Here is a 22,322-nt window from a genome sequence, read left to right on the forward strand (position 1 = left end):
AGAATCTCATACGAATCGACTTGTGTTGTTTCTTCAAGATCATGGTTGGAGGATCAATTTACCAAAAAGTTCTTTGATTCCTCAGACAAGGGTAACCTTTCTGGGTTTCCAGATGGATTCAGTGTCCATGACTCTGTCTTTAACAGACAAGAGACGTCTAAAGTTGATTACAGCTTGTCGAAACCTTCAGTCACAATCATTCCCTTCGGTAGCCTTATGCATGGAAATTCTAGGTCTTATGACTGCTGCATCGGACGCGATCCCCTTTGCTCGTTTTCACATGCGACCTCTTCAGCTCTGTATGCTGAAGCAATGGTGCAAGGATTACACGAAGATATCTCAATTAATATCTTTAAAACCGATTGTTCGACACTCTCTAACATGGTGGACAGATCACCATCGTTTAATTCAGGGGGCTTCTTTTGTGCTTCCGACCTGGACTGTAATTTCAACAGATGCAAGTCTCACAGGTTGGGGAGCTGTGTGGGGATCTCTGACGGCACAAGGAGTTTGGGAATCTCAGGAGGTGAGATTACCGATCAATATTTTGGAACTCCGTGCAATTTTCAGAGCTCTTCAGTTTTGGCCTCTTCTGAAGAGAGAATCGTTCATTTGTTTTCAGACAGACAATGTCACAACTGTGGCATACATCAATCATCAAGGAGGGACTCACAGTCCTCTGGCTATGAAAGAAGTATCTAAAATTTTGGTTTGGGCGGAATCCAGCTCCTGTCTAATCTCTGCGGTTCATATCCCAGGTGTAGACAATTGGGAAGCGGATTATCTCAGTCGCCAAACGTTGCATCCGGGCGAATGGTCTCTTCACCCAGATGTATTTCTTCAGATTGTTCAAATGTGGGAACTTCCAGAAATAGATCTGATGGCGTCCCATCTAAACAAGAAACTTCCCAGGTATCTGTCCAGATCCCGGGATCCTCAGGCGGAGGCAGTGGATGCATTATCACTTCCTTGGAAGTATCATCCTGCCTATATCTTTCCGCCTCTAGTTCTTCTTCCAAGAGTAATCTCCAAGATTCTGAAGGAATGCTCGTTTGTTCTGCTGGTAGCTCCGGCATGGCCTCACAGGTTTTGGTATGCGGATCTTGTCCGGATGGCCTCTTGCCAACCGTGGACTCTTCCGTTAAGACCAGACCTTCTGTCACAAGGTCCTTTTTTCCATCAGGATCTGAAATCCTTAAATTTAAAGGTATGGAGATTGAACGCTTGATTCTTGGTCAAAGAGGTTTCTCTGACTCTGTGATTAATACTATATTACAGGCTCGTAAATCTGTATCTCGAGAGATATATTATAGAGTCTGGAAGACTTATATTTCTTGGTGTCTTCCTCATCATTTTTCCTGGCATTCTTTTAGAATACCGAGAATTTTACAGTTCCTTCAGGATGGTTTAGATAAGGGTTTGTCCGCAAGTTCTTTGAAAGGACAAATCTCTGCTCTTTCTGTTCTTTTTCACAGAAAGATTGCTATTCTTCCTGATATTCATTGTTTTGTACAAGCTTTGGTTCGTATAAAACCTGTCATTAAGTCAATTTCTCCTCCTTGGAGTTTGAATTTGGTTCTGGGAGCTCTTCAAGCTCATCCGTTTGAACCTATGCATTCATTGGACATTAAATTACTTTCTTGGAAAGTTTTGTTCCTTTTGGCCATCTCTTCTGCCAGAAGAGTTTCTGAATTATCTGCTCTTTCTTGTGAGTCTCCTTTTCTGATTTTTCATCAGGATAAGGCGGTGTTGCGAACTTCTTTTGAATTTTTACCTAAAGTTGTGAATTCCAACAACATTAGTAGAGAAATTGTGGTTCCTTCATTATGTCCTAATCCTAAGAATTCTAAGGAGAAATCGTTGCATTCTTTGGATGTCGTTAGAGCTTTGAAATATTATGTTGAAGCTACGAAATCTTTTCGTAAGACTTCTAGTCTATTTGTTATCTTTTCCGGTTCTAGAAAAGGCCAGAAAGCTTCTGCCATTTCTTTGGCATCTTGGTTGAAATCTTTAATTCATCTTGCCTATGTTGAGTCGGGTAAAACTCCGCCTCAGAGAATTACAGCTCATTCTACTAGGTCAGTTTCTACTTCCTGGGCGTTTAGGAATGAAGCTTCGGTTGACCAGATCTGCAAAGCAGCAACTTGGTCCTCTTTTCATACTTTTACTAAATTCTACCATTTTGATGTATTTTCTTCTTCTGAAGCAGTTTTTGGTAGAAAAGTACTTCAGGCAGCGGTTTCAGTTTGAATCTTCTGCTTATGTTTTTCGTTAAACTTTATTTTGGGTGTGGATTATTTTCAGCAGGAATTGGCTGTCTTTATTTTATCCCTCCCTCTCTAGTGACTCTTGTGTGGAAAGATCCACTTCTTGGGTAGTCATTATCCCATACGTCACTAGCTCATGGACTCTTGCTAATTACATGAAAGAAAACATAATTTATGTAAGAACTTACCTGATAAATTCATTTCTTTCATATTAGCAAGAGTCCATGAGGCCCGCCCTTTTTTTGTGGTGGTTATGATTTTGTATAAAGCACAATTATTCCAATTCCTTATTTTATATGCTTTCGCACTTTTTTATCACCCCACTTCTTGGCTATTCGTTAAACTGAATTGTGGGTGTGGTGAGGGGTGTATTTGTAGGCATTTTGAGGTTTGGGAAACTTTGCCCCTCCTGGTAGGAATGTATATCCCATACGTCACTAGCTCATGGACTCTTGCTAATATGAAAGAAATGAATTTATCAGGTAAGTTCTTACATAAATTATGTTTTTTAAACAATTTTTTTGTACAAACTATTTTTAATTAATTAGCCCTTTTAAGATATGTACAGATCTCAACCTGTTTTATGTCCCTTTAAAGGGGACTTTCAGTCATGAAGTATAAAATACTTCATGCTGAAAGTTCCTTTATTTGTCTGTAGTGTTCGCCGCACTGAGCGTCTCAGGTTGCCCACAGCAGAACTCTATTTTGCAGTGAGGTGATGTTAGCCAATAGCGTGCCAGCTATCCGGCATAATGCCAGCTGGGCCGCATTGCTATTTAGGTTCCTCCTGAATTATGAAAGAATTTTTTTAGGTTTCATATTCTTTAAACAAAGACTCAAGCAGTATTGTGCTCCAACAATGTTAACGATCCATACCTGATGCTTTTTATGCGCTCTGTTATCTGCCCCTGAATGTTTTACCAAAACTAGTATAGCAGTTTGTGCTTCAAAACACAGAAGGATAACCACCCATTTGTGTGTGTGTGTGTGTGTATATATATGTATGTGTGTGTGTATATATATATATATATATATATATATATATATATATATATACGCCTCCTGTATGTATATATATATATATATTCCTCCTGCAGCCTTTTGGTGTTAGTGTCAACACAGTGTAGGCTGCCTCCTATACTATTTTTGGGAAAGGGACATTAAACACTAAATAAATACTAGCTAGAATAATGCAGGCAAAGAAAAGATTAGTCTGAGAATAACACTTAGATGTATTTTTTAAAGTTTAATTAGCAAGTATACCTAGAGGCAGAACTTTTTTTCACTTTCTGTGATGACATTTCTCCAACATTGGTGTGTCCGGTCCATGGCGTCATCCATAACTCGTGGGAATATTCTCCTCCCCAACAGGAAATGGCAAAGAGCACAGCAAAAGCTGTCCATATAGTCCCTCCCAGGCTCCGCCCCCCCCCAGTCATTCTCTTTGCCGCTCTGAACAAGTAGCATCTCCACGGAGATGGTGAAGAGTATGTGGTGTTTAGTTGTAGTTTTTATTCTACTATCAAGAGTTTGTTATTTTAAAATAGTGCTGGTATGTACTATTTACTCTGAAACAGAAAAAGATGAAGAGTTCTGTTTGTGAGAGGAGTATGATTTTAGCAGCAGTAACTAAAATCGATTGCTGTTCCCACACAGGACTGTTGAGATGAGATAACTTCAGTTGGGGGAGCAGTTGGCAGACTTTCTGCTTAAGGTATGACTAGCCATATTTCTAACAAGACTGTGTAATGCTGGAAGGCTGTCATTTTTCCCCTCCTGGGGATCGGTAAGCCATTTTCTTAGTCTCAAACAGAATAAAGGGCTTAATATGGGCTATAAAACTGGTAGACACTTTTATGGGCTAGATCGATTGCTTTATTTAGGCATTTTATACAGTTTGATATTGAAATTCACACTTTATAACTTTGGGGAACGTTTTTTTACGTCAGGCACTGGTTTAGACACCTTCCCAGTCAGGAAGGGCCTTTCTCTGTAGTAGGCAGAGCCTCATTTTCGTGCCATTACTGCGCAGTTACTTTTGAGAGCAGTACATGCAGCTGCATGTGTGTGGGTCTGGAATTAGTTGAAAAGGTTCCTACAAGGCTTCATTTGGTATCGTATACTCCCCTGGGTTTGGTGAAGTCGCAGCAAAGGCTGGGGCTGGGACTGTAAGGGGGTTAAAACTGTAAAAGGCTCCGGTTTCCACATTTTAAGGGTTAACAGCCTGAAATTTAGGGTGCAATGCTTTGAATGCTTTAAGACACTGTGGTGAAAATTTGGTTAAAATTGAACAATTCCTTCATAGTTTTTCACATATTCAGTAATAAAGTGTGCCCTGTTTAAAATTTAAAGAGACAGTAACGGTTTTGTTTTAAAACGGTTTTTGTACTTTATTGACAAGTTTAAGCCTATTTAACATGTCTGTGCCTTCAGATAGACTATGTTCTGTGTGTATGGAAGCCAATGTGTCTCCCCCTTCAAATATGTGTGATAATTGTGCCATAGCGTCCAAACAAAGTAAGGACAGTACTGCCACAGATAGTAAAGTTGCCCAAGATGATTCATCAGATGAAGGGAGTAGACATAGTTCTACATCATCTCCTTCTGTGTCTACACCAGTTTTGCCCACGCAGGAGACCCCTAGTACTTCTAGCGCGCCAATGCTTGTTACTATGCAACAATTGACGGCAGTAATGGATAACTCCATAGCAAATATTTTATCCAAAATGCCTGCATTTCAGAGAAAGCGCGATTGCTCGGTTTTAAACACTGTAGAGCAGGAGGGCGCTGATGATAATTGCTCTGTCATACCCTCACACCAATCTGAAGTGGCTATGAGGGAGGTTTTGTCTGATGGGGAAATTTCTGATTCAGGAATAATTTCTCAGCAGGCAGAACCTGATGTTGTGACATTTAAATTTAAATTAGAGCATCTCCGCGCACTGCTTAAGGAGGTGCTATCTACTCCCAGAAAAATTGTGCAAGATGGACGAGTTCCTAGAGGTCCCAGTGCACCCCGACGCTTTTCCAATACCCAAGCGGGTGGCGGACATAGTGAATAAGGAGTGGGAGAAGCCTGGCATACCTTTTGTCCCTCCTCCTATATTTAAGAAATTATTTCCTATGGTCGACCCCAGAAAGGACTTATGGCAAACAGTCCCTAAGGTCGAGGGGGCAGTTTCTACACTAGCCAAACGCACGACCATTCCTATTGAGGACAATTGTGCTTTCAAAGATCCTATGGATACAAAAATTGGAGGGTTTGCTTAAAAAGATTTTTGTACAGCAAGGTTACCTCCTTCAACCTATTTCGTGTATTATTCCTGTCACTACAGCAGCGTGGTTCTGGTTCGAAGAACTAGAAAAGTCGCTCAGTAGAGAGACTCCATATGAGGAGGTTATGGACAGAATTCACACACTTAAGTTAGCTAATTCCTTTATTTTAGATGCCGCTTTGCAGTTAGCTAGATTAGTGGCGAAAAATTCAGGGTTTGCAATTGTGGCGCGCAGAGCGCTCTGGCTAAAGTCTTGGTCAGCGGATGTATCTTCCAAGACAAAATTGCTTAATATCCCTTTCAAAGGTAAGACTCTCTTTGGGCCAGAATTGAAAGAGATTATTTCAGATATGACTGGGGGTAAGTGCCATGCCCTCCCACAAGATAGGCCTTTTTAAGGCTAAGAATAAGTCCAATTTTCGTTCCTTTCGCAATTTCAGGAACGGCCTCCAACTCTGCAGCCTCTAGACAAGAGGGTAATGCTTCCCAGACCAAACCAGCTTGGAAATCGATGCAAGGCTGGAACAAGGGTAAACAGGCCAAGAAACCTGCTGCTGCTACCAAAACAGCATGAAGGGGTAGCCCCCGATCCGGGACCGGATATAGTAGGGGGCAGACTCTCTCTCTTTGCTCAGGCTTGGGCAAGAGATGTTCAGGATCCCTGGGCACTAGAAATAGTCTCTCAGGGTTATCTTCTAGAATTCAAGGAACTACCCCCAAGGGGAAGGTTCCACATCTCTCGTTTATCTTCAAACCAAATAAAGAGACAGGCATTCTTACATTGTGTAGAGGACCTGTTAAAAATGGGAGTGATACACCCAGTTCCAACTGTGGAACAAGGACTGGGGTTTTACTCAAATCTGTTTGTAGTTCCCAAAAAAGAAGGAACCTTCAGACCAATTCTGGATTTAAAGATTCTAAACAAATTTCTCAGAGTGCCATCGTTCAAAATGGAAACTATTCGAACGATTTTGCCCACAATCCAGGAGGGTCAATTTATGACTACCGTGGATCTAAAGGATGCGTATCTACATATTCCTATCCACAAAGATCATCATCAGTTCCTAAGGTTCCCCTTTCTGGACAAACATTACCAGTTTGTGGCTCTCCCATTCGGGCTAGCCACTGCTCCAAGGATTTTCACAAAGGTGCTAGGGTCCCTTCTAGCGGTTCTAAGACCAAGGGGCATTGCAGTGGCACCTTACTTGGACGACATTCTAATACAAGCGTTGTCTCTTTCAAAGGCAAAGGCTCACACAGACATCGTTCTGACCTTTCTCAGATCTCACGGGTGGAAGGTGAACATAGAAAAAAGTTCCCTGTCTCCGTCGACAAGAGTTCCTTTCTTGGGGACAATAATAGATTCTTTAGAAATGAAGATTTTCCTGACAGATGTCAGAAAGTCAAAGCTTCTAAACGCTTGTCAAGTTCTTCACTCTGTTCTACGGCCTTCCATAGCTCAGTGCATGGAAGTAGTAGGGTTGATGGTTGCAGCAATGGACATAGTTCCTTTTGCGCGAATTCATCTAAGACCATTACAACTGTGCATGCTCAAACAGTGGAATGGGGACTATACAGACTTGTCTCCAGTGATTCAAGTAGATCAGAAGACCAGAGACTCACTCAGTTGGTGGCTGACCCAGGATCACCTGTCCCAGGGAATGAGCTTCCGCAGACCAGAGTGGGTCATCGTCACGACCGACGCCAGTCTATTAGGCTGGGGCGCGGTCTGGGATTCCCTGAAAGCTCAGGGTCTATGGTCTCGGGAAGAGTCTCTTCTCCCGATAAACATTGTGGAACTGAGAGCGATATTCAATACTCTCAGGGCTTGGCCTCAACTAGCAAAGGCCAGATTCATAAGATTCCAATCAGACAACATGACGACTATTGCTTACATCAATCATCAGGGGGGAACAAGGAGTTCCCTGGCGATGAGAGAGGTGACCAAAATCATCAAATGGGCGGAGGATCACTCCTGCCACCTATCTGCGATCCACATCCCAGGAGTGGAAAACTGGGAGGCGGATTATCTGAGTCGTCAGACCTTCCATCAGGGGGAGTGGGAACTCCACCCGGAGGTATTTGCCCAATTGACTCAATTATGGGGCATTCCAGACATGGATCTGATCTCGTCTCGTCTCGTCTCGTCAGAACTTCAAGGTTCCTTGCTACGGGTCCAGATCCAGGGATCCCAAGGCGACTCTAGTGGATGCATTAGTGGCGCCTTGGACCTTCAACCTAGCTTATGCGTTTCCACCGTTCCCTCTCATTCCCAGGCTGGTAGCCAGGATCAAACAGGAGAAGGCCTCGTGATTTTGATAGCTCCTGCGTGGCCACGCAGGATTTGGTATGCAGACCTGGTGAATATGTCATCGGCTCCACCATGGAAGCTACCTTTGAGACAGGATCTTCTAGTACAAGGTCCTTTAGAACATCCAAATCTAGTTTCTCTCCAGCTGACGGCTTGGAAATTGAACGCTTGATGTTATCTAAGCGTGGGTTTTCGGATTCTGTGATAGATACTCTGGTACAAGCCAGAAAACCTGTGACTAGAAAGATTTACCATAAAATATGGAAAACATATATCAGTTGGTGTGAATCCAAGGGATTCTCATGGAGTAAGATTAAAATTCCTAGGATCCTTTCCTTTCTCCAAGAAGGTTTGGATAAGGGATTGTCAGCGAGTTCTCTAAAAGGACAGATTTCTGCTTTATCTGTCTTGTTACACAAACGACTGGCAGCTGTGCCAGATGTTCAAGCTTTTGTTCAGGCTTTGGTCAGGATCAAGCCTGTTTACAGACCTTTGACTCCTCCCTGGAGTCTAAATTTAGTTCTTTCAGTTCTTCAAGGGGTTCCGTTTGAACCCTTACATTCCATAGATATCAAGTTACTATCTTGGAAAGTTCTGTTTTTGGTTGCTATTTCTTCTGCAAGAAGAGTGTCTGAATTATCTGCTCTGCAGTGTAATCCGCCCTATCTGGTGTTTCATTCAGATAAGGTTGTTTTGCGTACTAAACCTGGTTTCCTTCCAAAAGTTGTTTCCAACAAGAATATTAACCAGGAAATAGTTGTGCCTTCTTTGTGCCCGAATCCAGTTTCAAAGAAGGAACGTTTGTTACACAATTTAGATGTAGTCCGTGCTTTAAAGTTCTATTTAGAAGCAACAAAGGATTTCAGACAAACGGTTTCTCTGTTTGTCGTTTATTCTGGCAAGAGGAGAGGTCAAAAAGCTACTGCCACCTCTCTTTCCTTTTGGCTGAAAAGCATCATCCGATTGGCTTACGAGACTGCCGGACGGCAGCCTCCTGAACGAATCACAGCTCACTCTACTAGGGCTGTGGCTTCCTCATGGGCCTTCAAGAACGAGGCTTCTGTTGATCAGATATGTAAGGCAGCGACTTGGTCTTCTCTGCACATTTTTGCCAAATTCTACAAATTTGATACTTTTGCTTCTTCGGAGGCTATTTTTGGGAGAAAGGTTTTGCATGCCGTGGTGCCTTCCATTTAGGTAACCTGATTGGCTCCCTCCTTTCATCCGTGTCCTAAAGCTTTGGTATTGGTTCCCACAAGTTATGGATGACGCCGTGGACCGGACACACCAATGTTGGAGAAAACAGAATTTATGCTTACCTGATAAATTACTTTCTCCAACGGTGTGTCCGGTCCACGGCCCGCCCTGGTTTTTAATCAGGTTTGATAAATTTCTTTCTTTATCTACAGTCACCACGGCACCCTATAGTTTCTCCTTTTTTTCTCCTGTCCGTCGGTCGAATGACTGGGGGGGCGGAGCCTGGGAGGGACTATATGGACAGCTTTTGCTGTGCTCTTTGCCATTTCCTGTTGGGGAGGAGAATATTCCCACAAGTTATGGATGACGCCGTGGACCGGACACACCGTTGGAGAAAGTAATTTATCAGGTAAGCATAAATTCTGTTTTTTCTGTAGGTCATTTTGAAATTAAATACAATTTTAAAGTAGACACTTATACTAAAGCACCTGCACATTTGCAATATATTGATTAACTGGAGAATAAAGCAATTTCTAAGGTTTTATATATTATATTGTAGCAGTTAAAAAGAGGCAGTAATCAATCAATGTGCTGCTGCTTTGCAATGCTACCCCGTATTTGACTGTTCTCTTCAAACAGTGCTTAGCTGTGGCTGCACTGTGTTAAGGAAAATGTACAGTGCAGCCAGAGTAAAGCGCTGTTATGGAGAAGCGCTGCAAAGCAAAAGAGCTAACGGTTCCCTCATGTGTCCCATTCTTTCTGCAAACATGTTCAGACATTTCAGATCACAGCATGTTCTGCCTTGGGGCAAGTATATAGCAGAGTTCTTTGTTTTTTTTCTTTACGATTTATCATTTTATATTACCACATCAAAGTGTTTAATATCCCTTAAATCTAATTATAATATTGGTTCTGTTACAAATTTTAGTTGTTTTCCGAAAGAAAACTCCCATGATTGACACAGGATTAATCCATAGTTCTATGTTGTTTACATTGGTGCGCTTCAAAACTCTTTGCAACCCTCTGTCAGCCAAGGGGTTAACCTAACTACCGCTCCATTAACAACCACTATATTTATTGCCAATACAGACAATGGTCTTCTAGATATTGAAGCACTGGTACGTTAGAAAGAAGTAGTAGTAGACTATGTGCTAATTGCAGTTTAATGACCGTGCTGAGGAGTAAGCAATATTTTGTTTCGGGAAGATTCTATGGGGACGATGAACAGCTGGTCAGACCAGCCCTCAGAGTAGATTTATGAATTATATATAACATCTGTCAGATTCCTTTGGCTGCATCCAACAGACGTTCGCTTGCTATTTGCGCCCATACACAAACCTGCTTGCACCGCAAATCAGAGTTGGCTTCATTCAAAGCTAAAGTTTGGAGAAACCTATTTTTGTGGCAGCGCTTCTGTTTTGCATAGTGTTTCCGTTGGGTTATATGTATTATTATTATTAGGTATTCATTATTATTATTAGTTCTTTTATATCTTGATTAAAAGTTAAAGGGATATGAAACCCAAAAATGTTCTTTTGTGATTCAGACAGAGCTTGCAGTTTAATAAAAGTTTCCAATTTACTTCTATTATCAAATTTTCTTCGTTCCCATTATATTCTTTGTTGAAGAGACACTTAGGTAGGTGTCTGGAGCACTAAATAGCAGGAAATAGTGCTGCCATCTAGTGCTCTTGCAAATGAAAAAAAACTGCTGCCATATAGTGCCCAAGTCACATACACTCTCCTGAGCTTATTCCCTTATTTTTCAACAAGATACCAAAAGAATGAAGAAAATTTGATAGTACAGTAGAAGTAAATTAGAAAGTTGTTTAAAATGACATGCTCTATCAGAATCATGAAAGAAAAATGTTGTGTCTCACATTTAAATAATTTTAGTTCTGTTCCTAGACTATTTAATCCCTTAGTCACCAAATAGGGCTGGTTTTGTGAATATTTGAAATTAGCTCAAATAGACATTACAGAGATATAGTAGTACAAAAATCACATTCTCTGATTTGTTAGAGCATTTACTCTAACCAATAAGCGGATAAACACACAGGTAAAGTTGCACTTGGGAGCCACATTCTTTGGTTAGTTAATTCTGACTGCTGTTTGGATCACCGGATGTTTTCTGGTCGTGGACTAACAGCTCTCTGTGGCGTCCATGCAGGACTTTATATGTTTAACACCTTAGCAAGGTTTTATAGGCGCCGTAACTCATGGGATGATTGAATTCTAAATTAGAGGGTGTAATTTTTGCAATATAACACACATGCACTTTCCTGAGCCTACCTATATATGGTCAACAAAGGATACCAAAAGAAAAAAGTAAATTTGGTAACAGAAGAAAATTGGAAAGTTTTTTTTTTTCCCCTTCCATACTGCACGCTCCCTCAAAATTATGGAAATGTAAATTTGACTTTCATTAGCATGCACGTGTCTGGAGCACTATATGGGGATCAAAGTTAACTTGATAAGAGATAATGGCCTCTATTTAAGAAAGTCTGGCGGACCTGATCCGACAGTGCGGATCAGGTCCGCCAGACCTCGCTAAATACGGCGAGCAATACGCTCGCCGTATTCAGCATTGCACCAGCAGCTCACAAGAGCTACTGGTGCAACGCCGCCCCCTGCAGACTCGCGGCCAATGGGCCGCCAGCAGGGGGGTGTCAATCAACCCGATCGTACTCGATCGGGTTGATTTCTGGTGATGTCTGTCCGCCTGCTCAGAGCAGGCGGACAGGTTATGGAGCAGCGGTCTTTGTGACCGCTGCTTCATAACTGCTGTTTCTGGCGAGTCTGAAGACTCGCCAGAAGCACGAGCCCACAAGCTCCTTTCAGAGCTTGATAGATAGGCCCCATAGTCTGAATCATGAAAGTTTGCTCAACTTCCGTGTCTCCTTAAATTACAGGAATAGCAGACGAAAATTATGAGTAATAAAAAAAAAAAACACGGGGGGGGGGGGGGTGTAGGGGAACGGGTTATTGATTAAGAGGTGAATGGCAGGTGAAGCGAAACATTTCAATTCCTGCCATTAACTATGCATTATGTAGGGTCAAACCCAGTGAGTATCTCCTACAAGAAGAGCAGAGTTAGCCTTGCACATTGTATAGTTAATGCTGTGTACAATTAACCTAAAATAGGAGAATAGCAGCTGAATTGTATGCAGCATTAACTTTACATTGTGCAGGGCTAACTCAGCCCTGCTTGCAGGATATACTCGCTGGGCTTGGGTCTTCATAATACAAAGTTAAAGGGACACTGAACCCAATTTTTTTTCTTTAATGATTCAGATAGAGCATGTCATTTTAAGCAACTTTCTAATTTACTCCTTTTTTTAAAATGTTTTCGTTCTCTAGGTATCTTTATTTGAAAAAGCAGGAATGTAAAGCTTTGGAGCTGGCCCATCTTTGGTTCAGCACCTAGGTAGCACTTGCTGATTGGTGGCTACATTTAGACACCAATCAGCAAGCGCTACCCAGGTGCTGAACCAAAGATAGGCCGGCTCATAAGCTTACATTCCTGCTTTTTCAAATAAAGATACCAAGAGAATGAAGAAAAATTGATAATAGGAGTAAATTAGAAGGTTGCTTAAGATTGCATGCTCCGTCTGAATCATTAAAGAAAAAATTTGGTTCAGTGTCTCTTTAATGACAAATTTCAAATCACCTGCAATTCACCTCTTTGTGAATAGAGCCCTTTGAATGTACTTTAATCAAATAAACATCGCAGTGCAACATGACATGCTCTAATTCTAATTCATTACAACATTTAAAGGGTCATGGAACCCATAATTTTTTATTTCATGATCTGAACAGTGCATATTTCCAAATTACTTATCAAATTTGTTACATTCTCTTTGTATCCTGTTTAAATTTTAAAGGGACATAGAACCCCCCCCCCCCCAAAAAAAAAAAAAAATTCATGATTGAGAATACAATTTTGAACAACTTTCCAATTTCTTTTACACATTTTGCTGCATTCTCTTGGTATCTTTTATTGAAAGAGTAGCAATGCACTACTGGGAGGTAGCTGAACACATTGGAAAGCCATTGATAAAAGGTATATATGTGCAGCCACCAATAAGCATTTAGATCCCAGATCCTGAGCCTACCTAGGAGTGCTTTTCAACAAAGGATACCAATAGAACATAGCAAATTATATAAGAAAACAAAAACTGTTAGCACAATGTCAATACAACATAATATCACAGCCTTACTTTATGTTCTTTGCGGAAGGGTTATTGGCAAGTTAGTAGCCAAAAATTTAAACAAATATTTTCTTGAAATAGAAGCTTTTCAATTATCTGTTCCATGAGTGCCGCTTCTCTAAAAACACTGCTTGTCTTGCAGCTTTCACAAACCAATTATCACCTCCAAACGTGAAGAGCGCAAACTATGAAAACAGAAAAGCCCTAAATAGTATAATTTCTTTTGTACACTGTTTTATTTATACAGAATAAGGGTACTCACAAACATGTATTCATAAAATGCATCTAAGATCTCTTTTAAGCAGACTGCACTGAGTCCTCCTATACCGATCGTGAAAGTCGGCGTGTGATGTCACCACTTGACACGGCTTGCCAAACTCAGTACTCTGCAACCCCAAGGCAGAACATGCTTGATCTGAGATGTCATCGCAGAAAAGGCAGCATGTCTGCAGAAAGAACTGGACACATGCAAGCACTATTAGTGCTTTAATTTTAATATCAGGTTGTGCTCTGGCTGCACTTACGTTTTCCTCAACATGATACAGTCAGAGTGAAGTGCTGTTTGAAGAGAACAGTCAAATATGGAGCACTGATTGATTCTCAGGAATATTTTCAACCCATCCCATAGCCTTTCCTGGTCTGCAAAGCTGTGACTCCTGAATGTAAGACATTCTTGTGAGCAATACACCTTTTAATTACTACTTTTTTTTTTAACAATTGCTTTATTCTCCAGTTAATCAACACATTGCAGCTGAGCTGGTGTTTTAGTGTAACTGCCTAATTCAAAATTGAGTTTCATTTCAAAATGATCTGCAGAAAAATTTTCACAAAAACATTCTCATTGCAGAAAGTGAAAAAAAGTTCTGCCTCTGGGCTCTGCAACTTAAAGGACTCCTGTACACTGCCCCAACTTGTTTCCCGTCCACAATTGGCCACTTTTTCACATCCTCTTGAGAAAGCAGCCAGTTGCAGCCGGGAAATGCTTTGTCTGCACCAACGATGAGCTTAAAAAAAAATCTTAGATGCATTTTATGAATACATGTTTGTGAGTACCCTTATTCTGTATAAATAAAACAAACTAAATTACACTATTTGGTGCTTTTCCGTTTTCATAGTTTGCGCTCGTTACGTTTGGAGGTGATAAATAGCAAATTACATAATTGATGTAAATTGGAAAGTTGTTTAAAATTGTATGATCTATATGAATCAGGAAAGAACATTTTTGGGTTTCATATCCCTTTTTCATTTTACTGTCCTTATATATTTTTTTACTTCTCACACTGGATCCGCAGAATATGTTGTGACTATATAATTTATATCCTGCAAGAGTAGTGCTTAGTAGCTTGTTCGCTATAATTCAAGGGACAAGATACTCAAATGTTAATTCCCTTTAAAACATTTAAAGGGACATTGTAAAGCAAATCTGACATTCTAAAACTCATTAGAGCATGTCATTTTTATACTACCCATACCGGAACTCTGCGTATCTAATCTCTCGCAAAGTGTTTAAACACATAGGTAAATTCACACTTGTGATCTGCAAATACTGCAGCTTCCAAGTAAACCCAGCTGGCTCACCGACTCTTTCCTACTCAGGACAAACAGCCGTAGAGCATATGATTTTTGAAATTTGAGTTTCTTGTCTCGTTAAATATAGTGAAGGAGCTGCCTAGCCCTACTCTTGCATGTTGATCTGCCACGTGATATAAATTACCGTCACAACATATGGCATGCAACTGTTTATACTAGCAATGACATTTGTATATGTTTTGGCATATGTGCGATCATTTGAGTTAATTTTTGCAGAGTACTTAGCGTAAACACACCAGAAAACAATGATTGGTACCAGCAGGGGTTATATTACAGCATTTATATAGTTGGTAATGGAAGGAAATTGAAAATGTAATTTTTAAATTGCATGCTCTGTCTGAATCATGATAGTTTTACCCCTTGAGCCAATAAGACGTAGATCTAAGTACATAGCCCAGCGTACTGCATAACATAGATCGATCTATATTGCTGCTTCAAGAAGCCCAAACAGTCTTGGTTTTCAGGTGACAACCGAAATTTGGTGCTTTGAGGGCTTTCGGCATCTGCGTTCATATGATAGCCATGATTGGTGCTCCATTACTGTACAAAGGCAGATCGTCGGTCCGTGTCACTGTTTGCAATGATCTCCATTGGAGGGGGAGGGAGGTTGGCGGCCAAGTGGCAGAGGTGGGAGGGCAGGCCAGGAATGGGATGCTACACTATGGAAAACGGGTTGAATGGGGTGGATAGCACCCTATATAATGATTGGGGGAGATAAGGGGGCCCCTATACTACATAAAATAATAAATAAATTAAACAAATAAATAAAAATAGATATGAACTGGGTACTGGCAGTACCTTAGATGGCTGCCACTAGTGGGGGGGGGGGTGCAAGGTTAGAGAGTTGTTTGGGAGTGATCAAGGAGGTGGGAGAGTTGAGGAGGGTTCCCTACACTGCAGAAAAAAAAAGTCCTAAACTGTATACTAGCAGACTAACTGCCAGTACCTAAGATGGGGGAGGAGTGTGGGTGAAGGAGGAAGAGAGCTGTTTGGGTGGGATCTGGGAGGTGTCAGGTGGGAGGGTAATACCTACATTACAATACTATTACCCTTACCAGCTGATTAATTAACCCCTTCAATGACTGGCATCTCAGAAGTATGGTGCGCAGGTGCAATTTGCAAAGCCTTGTAGGTTTATTGTTTCTGATCAAAGGGGATCTTAGAGCAGCTTTTACAACCATTTCTGTTATGACTGCACAAGTGGATGTAAATAATTTCAGTGAGAAACCCAATGTTTTTTAGAAAGTTAATAATTTTCTTAATATGATCACTTTTTGAGGCAAAATGGTGGCATGAAATATATAAAAATGGTTTAAGATCAATACCTTTGGTTGTCTACTAAAAATAATATATAGTTTTGATAAGTAAATAAAAATCAAGACTTTATTTCTGTTTAATTGGAGTGATAGCAATAATGCTAAAATAATCTTTTGCCAATCAGCAGCTAGCTCCCAGTAGTGAATTGCTGCTTCTGAACCTATCTAGGTATACTTTTCAACAAAGGATACCAAGGGAGCAAAGCAAATTTGATAATAGTAGTATTTTCAAAGTTGTTTAAAATTGTATGCTCTCCCCCCCCCCCCCCCCCCCCCCAGCGAGATTGAATATATTATTCATCCCTTTAAAGATAGTGAATTAGTACTATTAGGAATATGGTAAAGTCTAAGCATCCGGGTTTTTGCCGGAAGTGATCCCAGCCTACCCTCCCCTTCTTTTTTTCCCTTCTGGGGTTTTTTTTCCCTTTTTTTTCCCTTTTTTTCCCTTTTTTTTTTTTTCTTTTTCCTCCTCTCTTTTTGTTTGTTATTGTCCTTTTCTATGTTTTAGCCCCATGTCTGGAGGATCTTTTTGTCCTCTGTCGATAGCTGTGATTTACTTCATCGAACTTCGAAACTTAATAATATCACAGCTGGTTGTCCTAAAAACAGAAAAAAACTTATTTTTGGTTTCCATTTAGGGGCTAATTTGATGAGATCAGGTTACATATCTAGGGTACTAGGCTGTGCTCGGCCAAAATTAGAGACAGATCTATCTTGCCTTAACTATTCTTTTTTTCGTTTTTACGTCAGGCCACTAGGATGTATGCATATAGTTACATGAGATATGGAACAATCCCTTATATTCTGTTCCTGGTCGCTTTTTCACTTGTTTGATCAGAAAGATAAAAAAGAATAAGGAATAATCCTTTTAGCTTTTACTCTCTGTTTGTGTTCCTGTATACTCCCCTAATATGTAACTAATGTCGCTAACTTTATCCTCTTTTTCCTTATGTTCCCCTGAATGGTTTACCAATAAAAAATTATAAAAATTAAAAAAAAAATTAAAAAAAAATAAAATAAAATTGTATGCTCTATCTGAATAATGAAAAAAAAAAAATAATTGGAGGGGGGGGGGGGTATGCCCCTTTAATTGTGTCCCTTTAAAGAGTTGGTAGTTTTCAGTATAACGTTTTCCCTAAATTACTGTACGTATTGTCATGCAACAAAGTGCATAGTTAATAATCCTTCTTATTTAATTTCAGGCTTAGTGTGCAGGTTTTCCATTCCAATTAAAACCCATAATATAATAAAGTGGGTCATAATCTACTGAGATACCAGCGTAAAATGACATCTGAAATTGTATTAGTATAAAAACATTTGTCCTGAGACTTCTTGGGTTACAGGAAAACATTGAGTTTGTATTTCTCTGCAATCTCTCCAATGTTTTACATGTTGTGCTTAGAAACCAGCATAAAATGCAGTATATATGTAAATGAGTAAAGCACAGACAAAGGAATCATTCATTTGAAATAATATTATTTTGCTTTGTTCTATCTCTACCAATTGAGTTATTTCCTATGGCGAATGTTACCAGGGCATGAGAGGGGCAGTTGAACAGCAATTTAAACTTAAATGGACAGTAAATTTAATTTACGCTTTGATAATTCATAAAGAACATGCAATTTTAAACAACTTTCCACTATACGTCTATTATCAAATTTACATTGTTCTACTGGTATCCTTTGTTGAAGAATAAAGTTTAGGATCACTTCTGCCTCTGAACCTTACCTAGGTATGCTCTTCAATTAAGGATACAAAGAGAACAAAGCAGATGTCAGAAGTAAACTGGAAAGTTGCTTAAAATATAAATTGTTTTGTTTCATGCATTTATTTAATCATTAAAGGGATTGCTCATTTTGCATTTTTAAATAAATAGAAAGCATACAGCCATTTTTTTCCCATTCATCTGAAGCAAAATGCACATGGCTATAAAACAACACAATTTGTATGTAGACAGAAAAAGAGAGAAGCGCTCAACCTATAAACGAACAATAGCATAATAGCTTGTTCTATGGCTAGTTACCACCCAAGAAGCAGCCTCTTTCTGCTCAACATGTGCCTTTCACAGAGAAGAACTTTCCTGAAGCATATCAGTCTGATCCTGACTTCACAGTACAGTCCAGCCCCGAAATACCAGGCAATCCCTCTCTGAACGAGAGAAACAGCAAAACCCCAGGCGTACGTTTCGGCCTATTGTATTTATACAATTTGTATGTATCTATATATGTGTTTATATGTGTTAGTGCATAAATATATATAGGTCACAGTATCTGATGAAATAATGCATATTAGCCTCTAGGATTTGTTATTGGGTATATTAAATTTTCTCTTGCAGAAGAGAATGAGCTGTGAAGTAAAAAAAAAAAAATGCTGATAGGTCTGAGAAATAAAGCTCATTAACATTCTCAAGTGAAGCGCGACTTTAATTAGATGTGGGCAGGGTGATATTTAAAGGGTTTTGATCTCAACTATAATTTTAAATAGAACCCATCAAAACTTGGTATATCCCAAGGTGTTTTCTGCCTTTGTTTCACTGGGATTAATTCTGATTCTATTAAAGGGGCACTGTAGTAATTGTTTATATGTTGCATCTAAAATAGGTCATTTGAATACATAAATTTCTGTGCTAAATACGCCAACTTTTACTTTCTGGCAGAGGTTTGTATTTTTTTTTTCTACCAATACAGCCATGGGAGTTATCACTGCTAGCTGGATGTGCACAAATATAAATTTCCTTACTTAAAGAGAAATAGTCGGCCAGGAACGGACAACAGCTCAGTAGCTTGTTCTATTGTCCCATTACCACCTGGGTGTAGCTGTTTTTAGCCCAATTAGGCTTTTCACAGAGGAGAACTTTCCTGAAGTATATCAGTCTAATCCCGCCTAGCAAGGTCAGTTCAGTCCTGTAATACGAGCCAATTCTCCTCTGTACTAGTGAAATGGCAACCCCAGACGATCATTTCAGCCTCAAATTTAAAGAATATGGCAGCACTCCAGCGACTCAAAAGGAGGTTAAAAATTTTATCTTTATTCCAGTTAAAAAATACAGCAAATAAGGAGGAGGAAGGAAAATTCTTACGCGTTTCATGCCGGTCAGCACTTAGTCATAGCATAATCTATACAAGAAACTCCTTGCCATTTAAAACAATCGTGACCAATCACCAACTAGAATGTTGCTATGGAAACAGTAGTTTACAAAATGGCGTTAAAATTATAATTTCAACCTCCTGTGGGCCTCGTCGGTGAGGTGCAGCTGTATTTCTCTATGCACATTGGGCAAGGAGTCCACATCTGGTTTACCCGATCACCCTTAGGGAGACTTTCCCCAGGGTCATAATACAAATACATACAGAAAGAGAAGCAGTCTGCCATGTACGAACAACAGCTCAGCGGCTTGTTCTATGGCGAGTTACCACCTGGGAGTAGCTTCTTTTTGCCCAATTGTGTTTTTCACAGAGGAAAACTTTCCTTAAGTATCAGTCTGATGTCGCTTAACAAGGTCAGTGCGACCCTGAAATACCAGGCAATATAAATGTCCTGTTAGTTCCACTTCATGTGTTAAATCAATTACACAGGAGCACTCACGGGTACTATCACAAAGCTCCCCAGCACAAATACAGAACGCTTCAAGCAGGAGCAAGTATTTAAAAATACGGAATGTATTAGATCAAATTAAAATGAAAGAAAACACAAAACAGCCAGAAAAGAAACGGACCAAGTATCCCTATACTTAACGCGTTTTGTGCACATGAAAAAACATATACATTCTGATTTTAATTATTTGTAATACTTTTTTGTTCTATGATGAATCCAGTAACATGCTTTTCTTTCATTACTAAATATCAAGTGGTTGCTAGTGTTTGTTTTTGTAGTATTATTATGGCTGTTTGGGAATTGACCAGTATATTTTTTTGTTATTTGTTATCCTGAGAATTTTTCAGAGCAGGGTAAAAGCTGACAAATCTGATATTAGCACAGAAGGTTTTATTCATAGCCGATGGAAGTTTTGTAAACTGTCTCCAGAAAGTTTATTTTAAATCTGGCGCAAAAGAGGACCAAATTTAAACACTTATGCATTTGACAAGCACTTGATGAAAAATTAGAAATTCCAGAAGGTAAAGTTTATCCAGTTTTTAATAAAAAAAAAAAAAAAAACATCCTTGCGCCAGTGATATTCTGTAACACTTTATCACTGGTTTAATATTTTCATTTCCTGAGACTCTAGCATTTTTAAAGGGACACAATTGTGACAAAGGAACATTAAAGGGATATGAAACCCAAAACAATTATTTTATGATTTAGACAGAGAATACAATTTTTAAAAAAAGTTTCCAATTTATTTCTATTATCAAATTTGCTTTGTTCCCGTGATATTCTTTGTTGACGAGATATCTAGGTAGGCGTCTGGTGCATTTAGCACACAAATGAGAAACAACCAATGCTAAAGGCTGACTTAAATCAGGTCCCTGGACAGACACCGGTGGTAATCAAGTCTCATCTTGTACGGAAACTGTAGCGGCCCTCAGTTTAGGAGGTAAGGGACTCTACTGATAGACATCGCTACACCAGTTGAAGGAAGAAGGACATAAATACATACCTAAAGTAAGGGCTCCAAGAAACGGAAACATCTAGGAATCCAGGAAGATCTGTGAACAATTATAGTGATCACTATACAGCTCCAACATATCGTTTTTTTATTGCATATGTTTAAAGTGCACATATGGAAGAGATAAAGTTCGTTCTCTGACTGTGACTGACAAGTGGTTACAAATATGGATACTTGATTATACTAAAGTCAATGTTCCTTCCATATTAAAGTGAAGGTCCATTTTGATGAATTAGTGCCCGATTTTTAATAAACCTATTAAAATCAAGGGCATTTTAATTAATCAAAATTGACATTTCACTCCTTTTCTTCAAAAACGTACCTTTTAAACCTGGCAGCCGCTCCAGCGATTCCTCCGCCCGTCACAAGCCGTCTTCGCGGGTCCAAAATGATGAATCCAGCTTCCTCCAATCACAGTGTTGCATCAGGCCAAGATTCCCCCGGGGGGAGAAGCTGTGATTGGAGGAAGCCTGATTCGTCATTTCTGACGTCTGCAGAGGCTTTCATACAGCCGGGGGAATCGCTGGAGCTTCTGCAAGGATTAAAAGTTACGTTTTTGAAGAAAACGGTGAAATGTCAATTTTGATGAATTAAAGTGCCCTTGTTTTTAATAGATTTATTAAAAACTGGGCACTAATTCATCAAAATGGACCTTCACTTTAAGCTGATCAATTTGACTTCAAGGGCATTTGAACTTTTATGAACTTTTGACGAACCATTTTTATATATTTTTTATAAATTGATATATATTTTTAGATCTATGTCTTGTTGATGCATTGATGAATTAATGGATGGACATTTTTACATCTTTAGCTGATGAATTGTGTTTATACCCTTGGTACTATTAGGGTATTTCTTAGATATACTTTTATCTGGTATAATAAATATAAAACATATTAAATTATAACGCATTGATGATTTTATTATTTTATAAATAATGAATTGTTCAATAAGGTAAATGTATTATCTTTATCCCCCCCTAGGCTATTTGAGGGCACCAGAGTGTGATACTCCTATTTAACCCATTAACGACTGGTCGTTAAGGTTTTTTTTCAGGTCATAGTAGCAAGGGTCTCACCGTGAGCAGCACAACCGCACTAGTATGACCTCCCTTCTGGCTGCTGGCATCCTGGAATAGCGTGGTCTCGACGCTGGCGGCAAGACCACGCTGTCAAAGAAGCAATCCCCATTTAAAGACCAGCGACGTACAGGGTATGTCGCTGGTCATTAAGGGGTTAAAAGATGTCTGGAGCACTATATGGCTTTCTAGTTATCTGGCAAATGGATAACATTGCTGCAAAGCTGCTGCCATATAGTGATCCAGAAATTGGCCGGCCTCTGAGCTTACGTCCCTGGTTTTCAACAAAAGATACCATGAGAACAAAGAAAAATTGATAATGGAAGTAAATCAAAAAGTTATTTAAAATTGCATGCTCTATCTGAATCATGAAAGAAAAATGTTGAGTGTCATATCCATTTAAACAGCTAGACACCGCTTTAACAGAATGATTGCTACTTAATGTGATTTTATTTTTCCTCTCGTGCCTGCA

General features: G+C 39.6%; 1 protein-coding gene across 1 annotated transcript in view; it reads left to right on the forward strand.

The window, feature by feature from the left end:
* Nucleotides 1-22,322, forward strand: part of TTYH3 (tweety family member 3) — a 443,816-nt gene that overhangs the window by 315,662 nt on the left and 105,832 nt on the right. Inside the window, exon 7 of the mRNA XM_053695221.1 lies at nucleotides 5,051-5,071. Within this exon, the coding sequence (XP_053551196.1) occupies nucleotides 5,051-5,071 (21 nt within the window). The remainder of the gene's footprint in view (nucleotides 1-5,050; nucleotides 5,072-22,322) is intronic.

This window comes from Bombina bombina, chromosome 11, assembly GCF_027579735.1.
Source record: "Bombina bombina isolate aBomBom1 chromosome 11, aBomBom1.pri, whole genome shotgun sequence".
In the NCBI taxonomy this organism is placed as follows: Eukaryota; Metazoa; Chordata; class Amphibia; order Anura; family Bombinatoridae; genus Bombina; species Bombina bombina.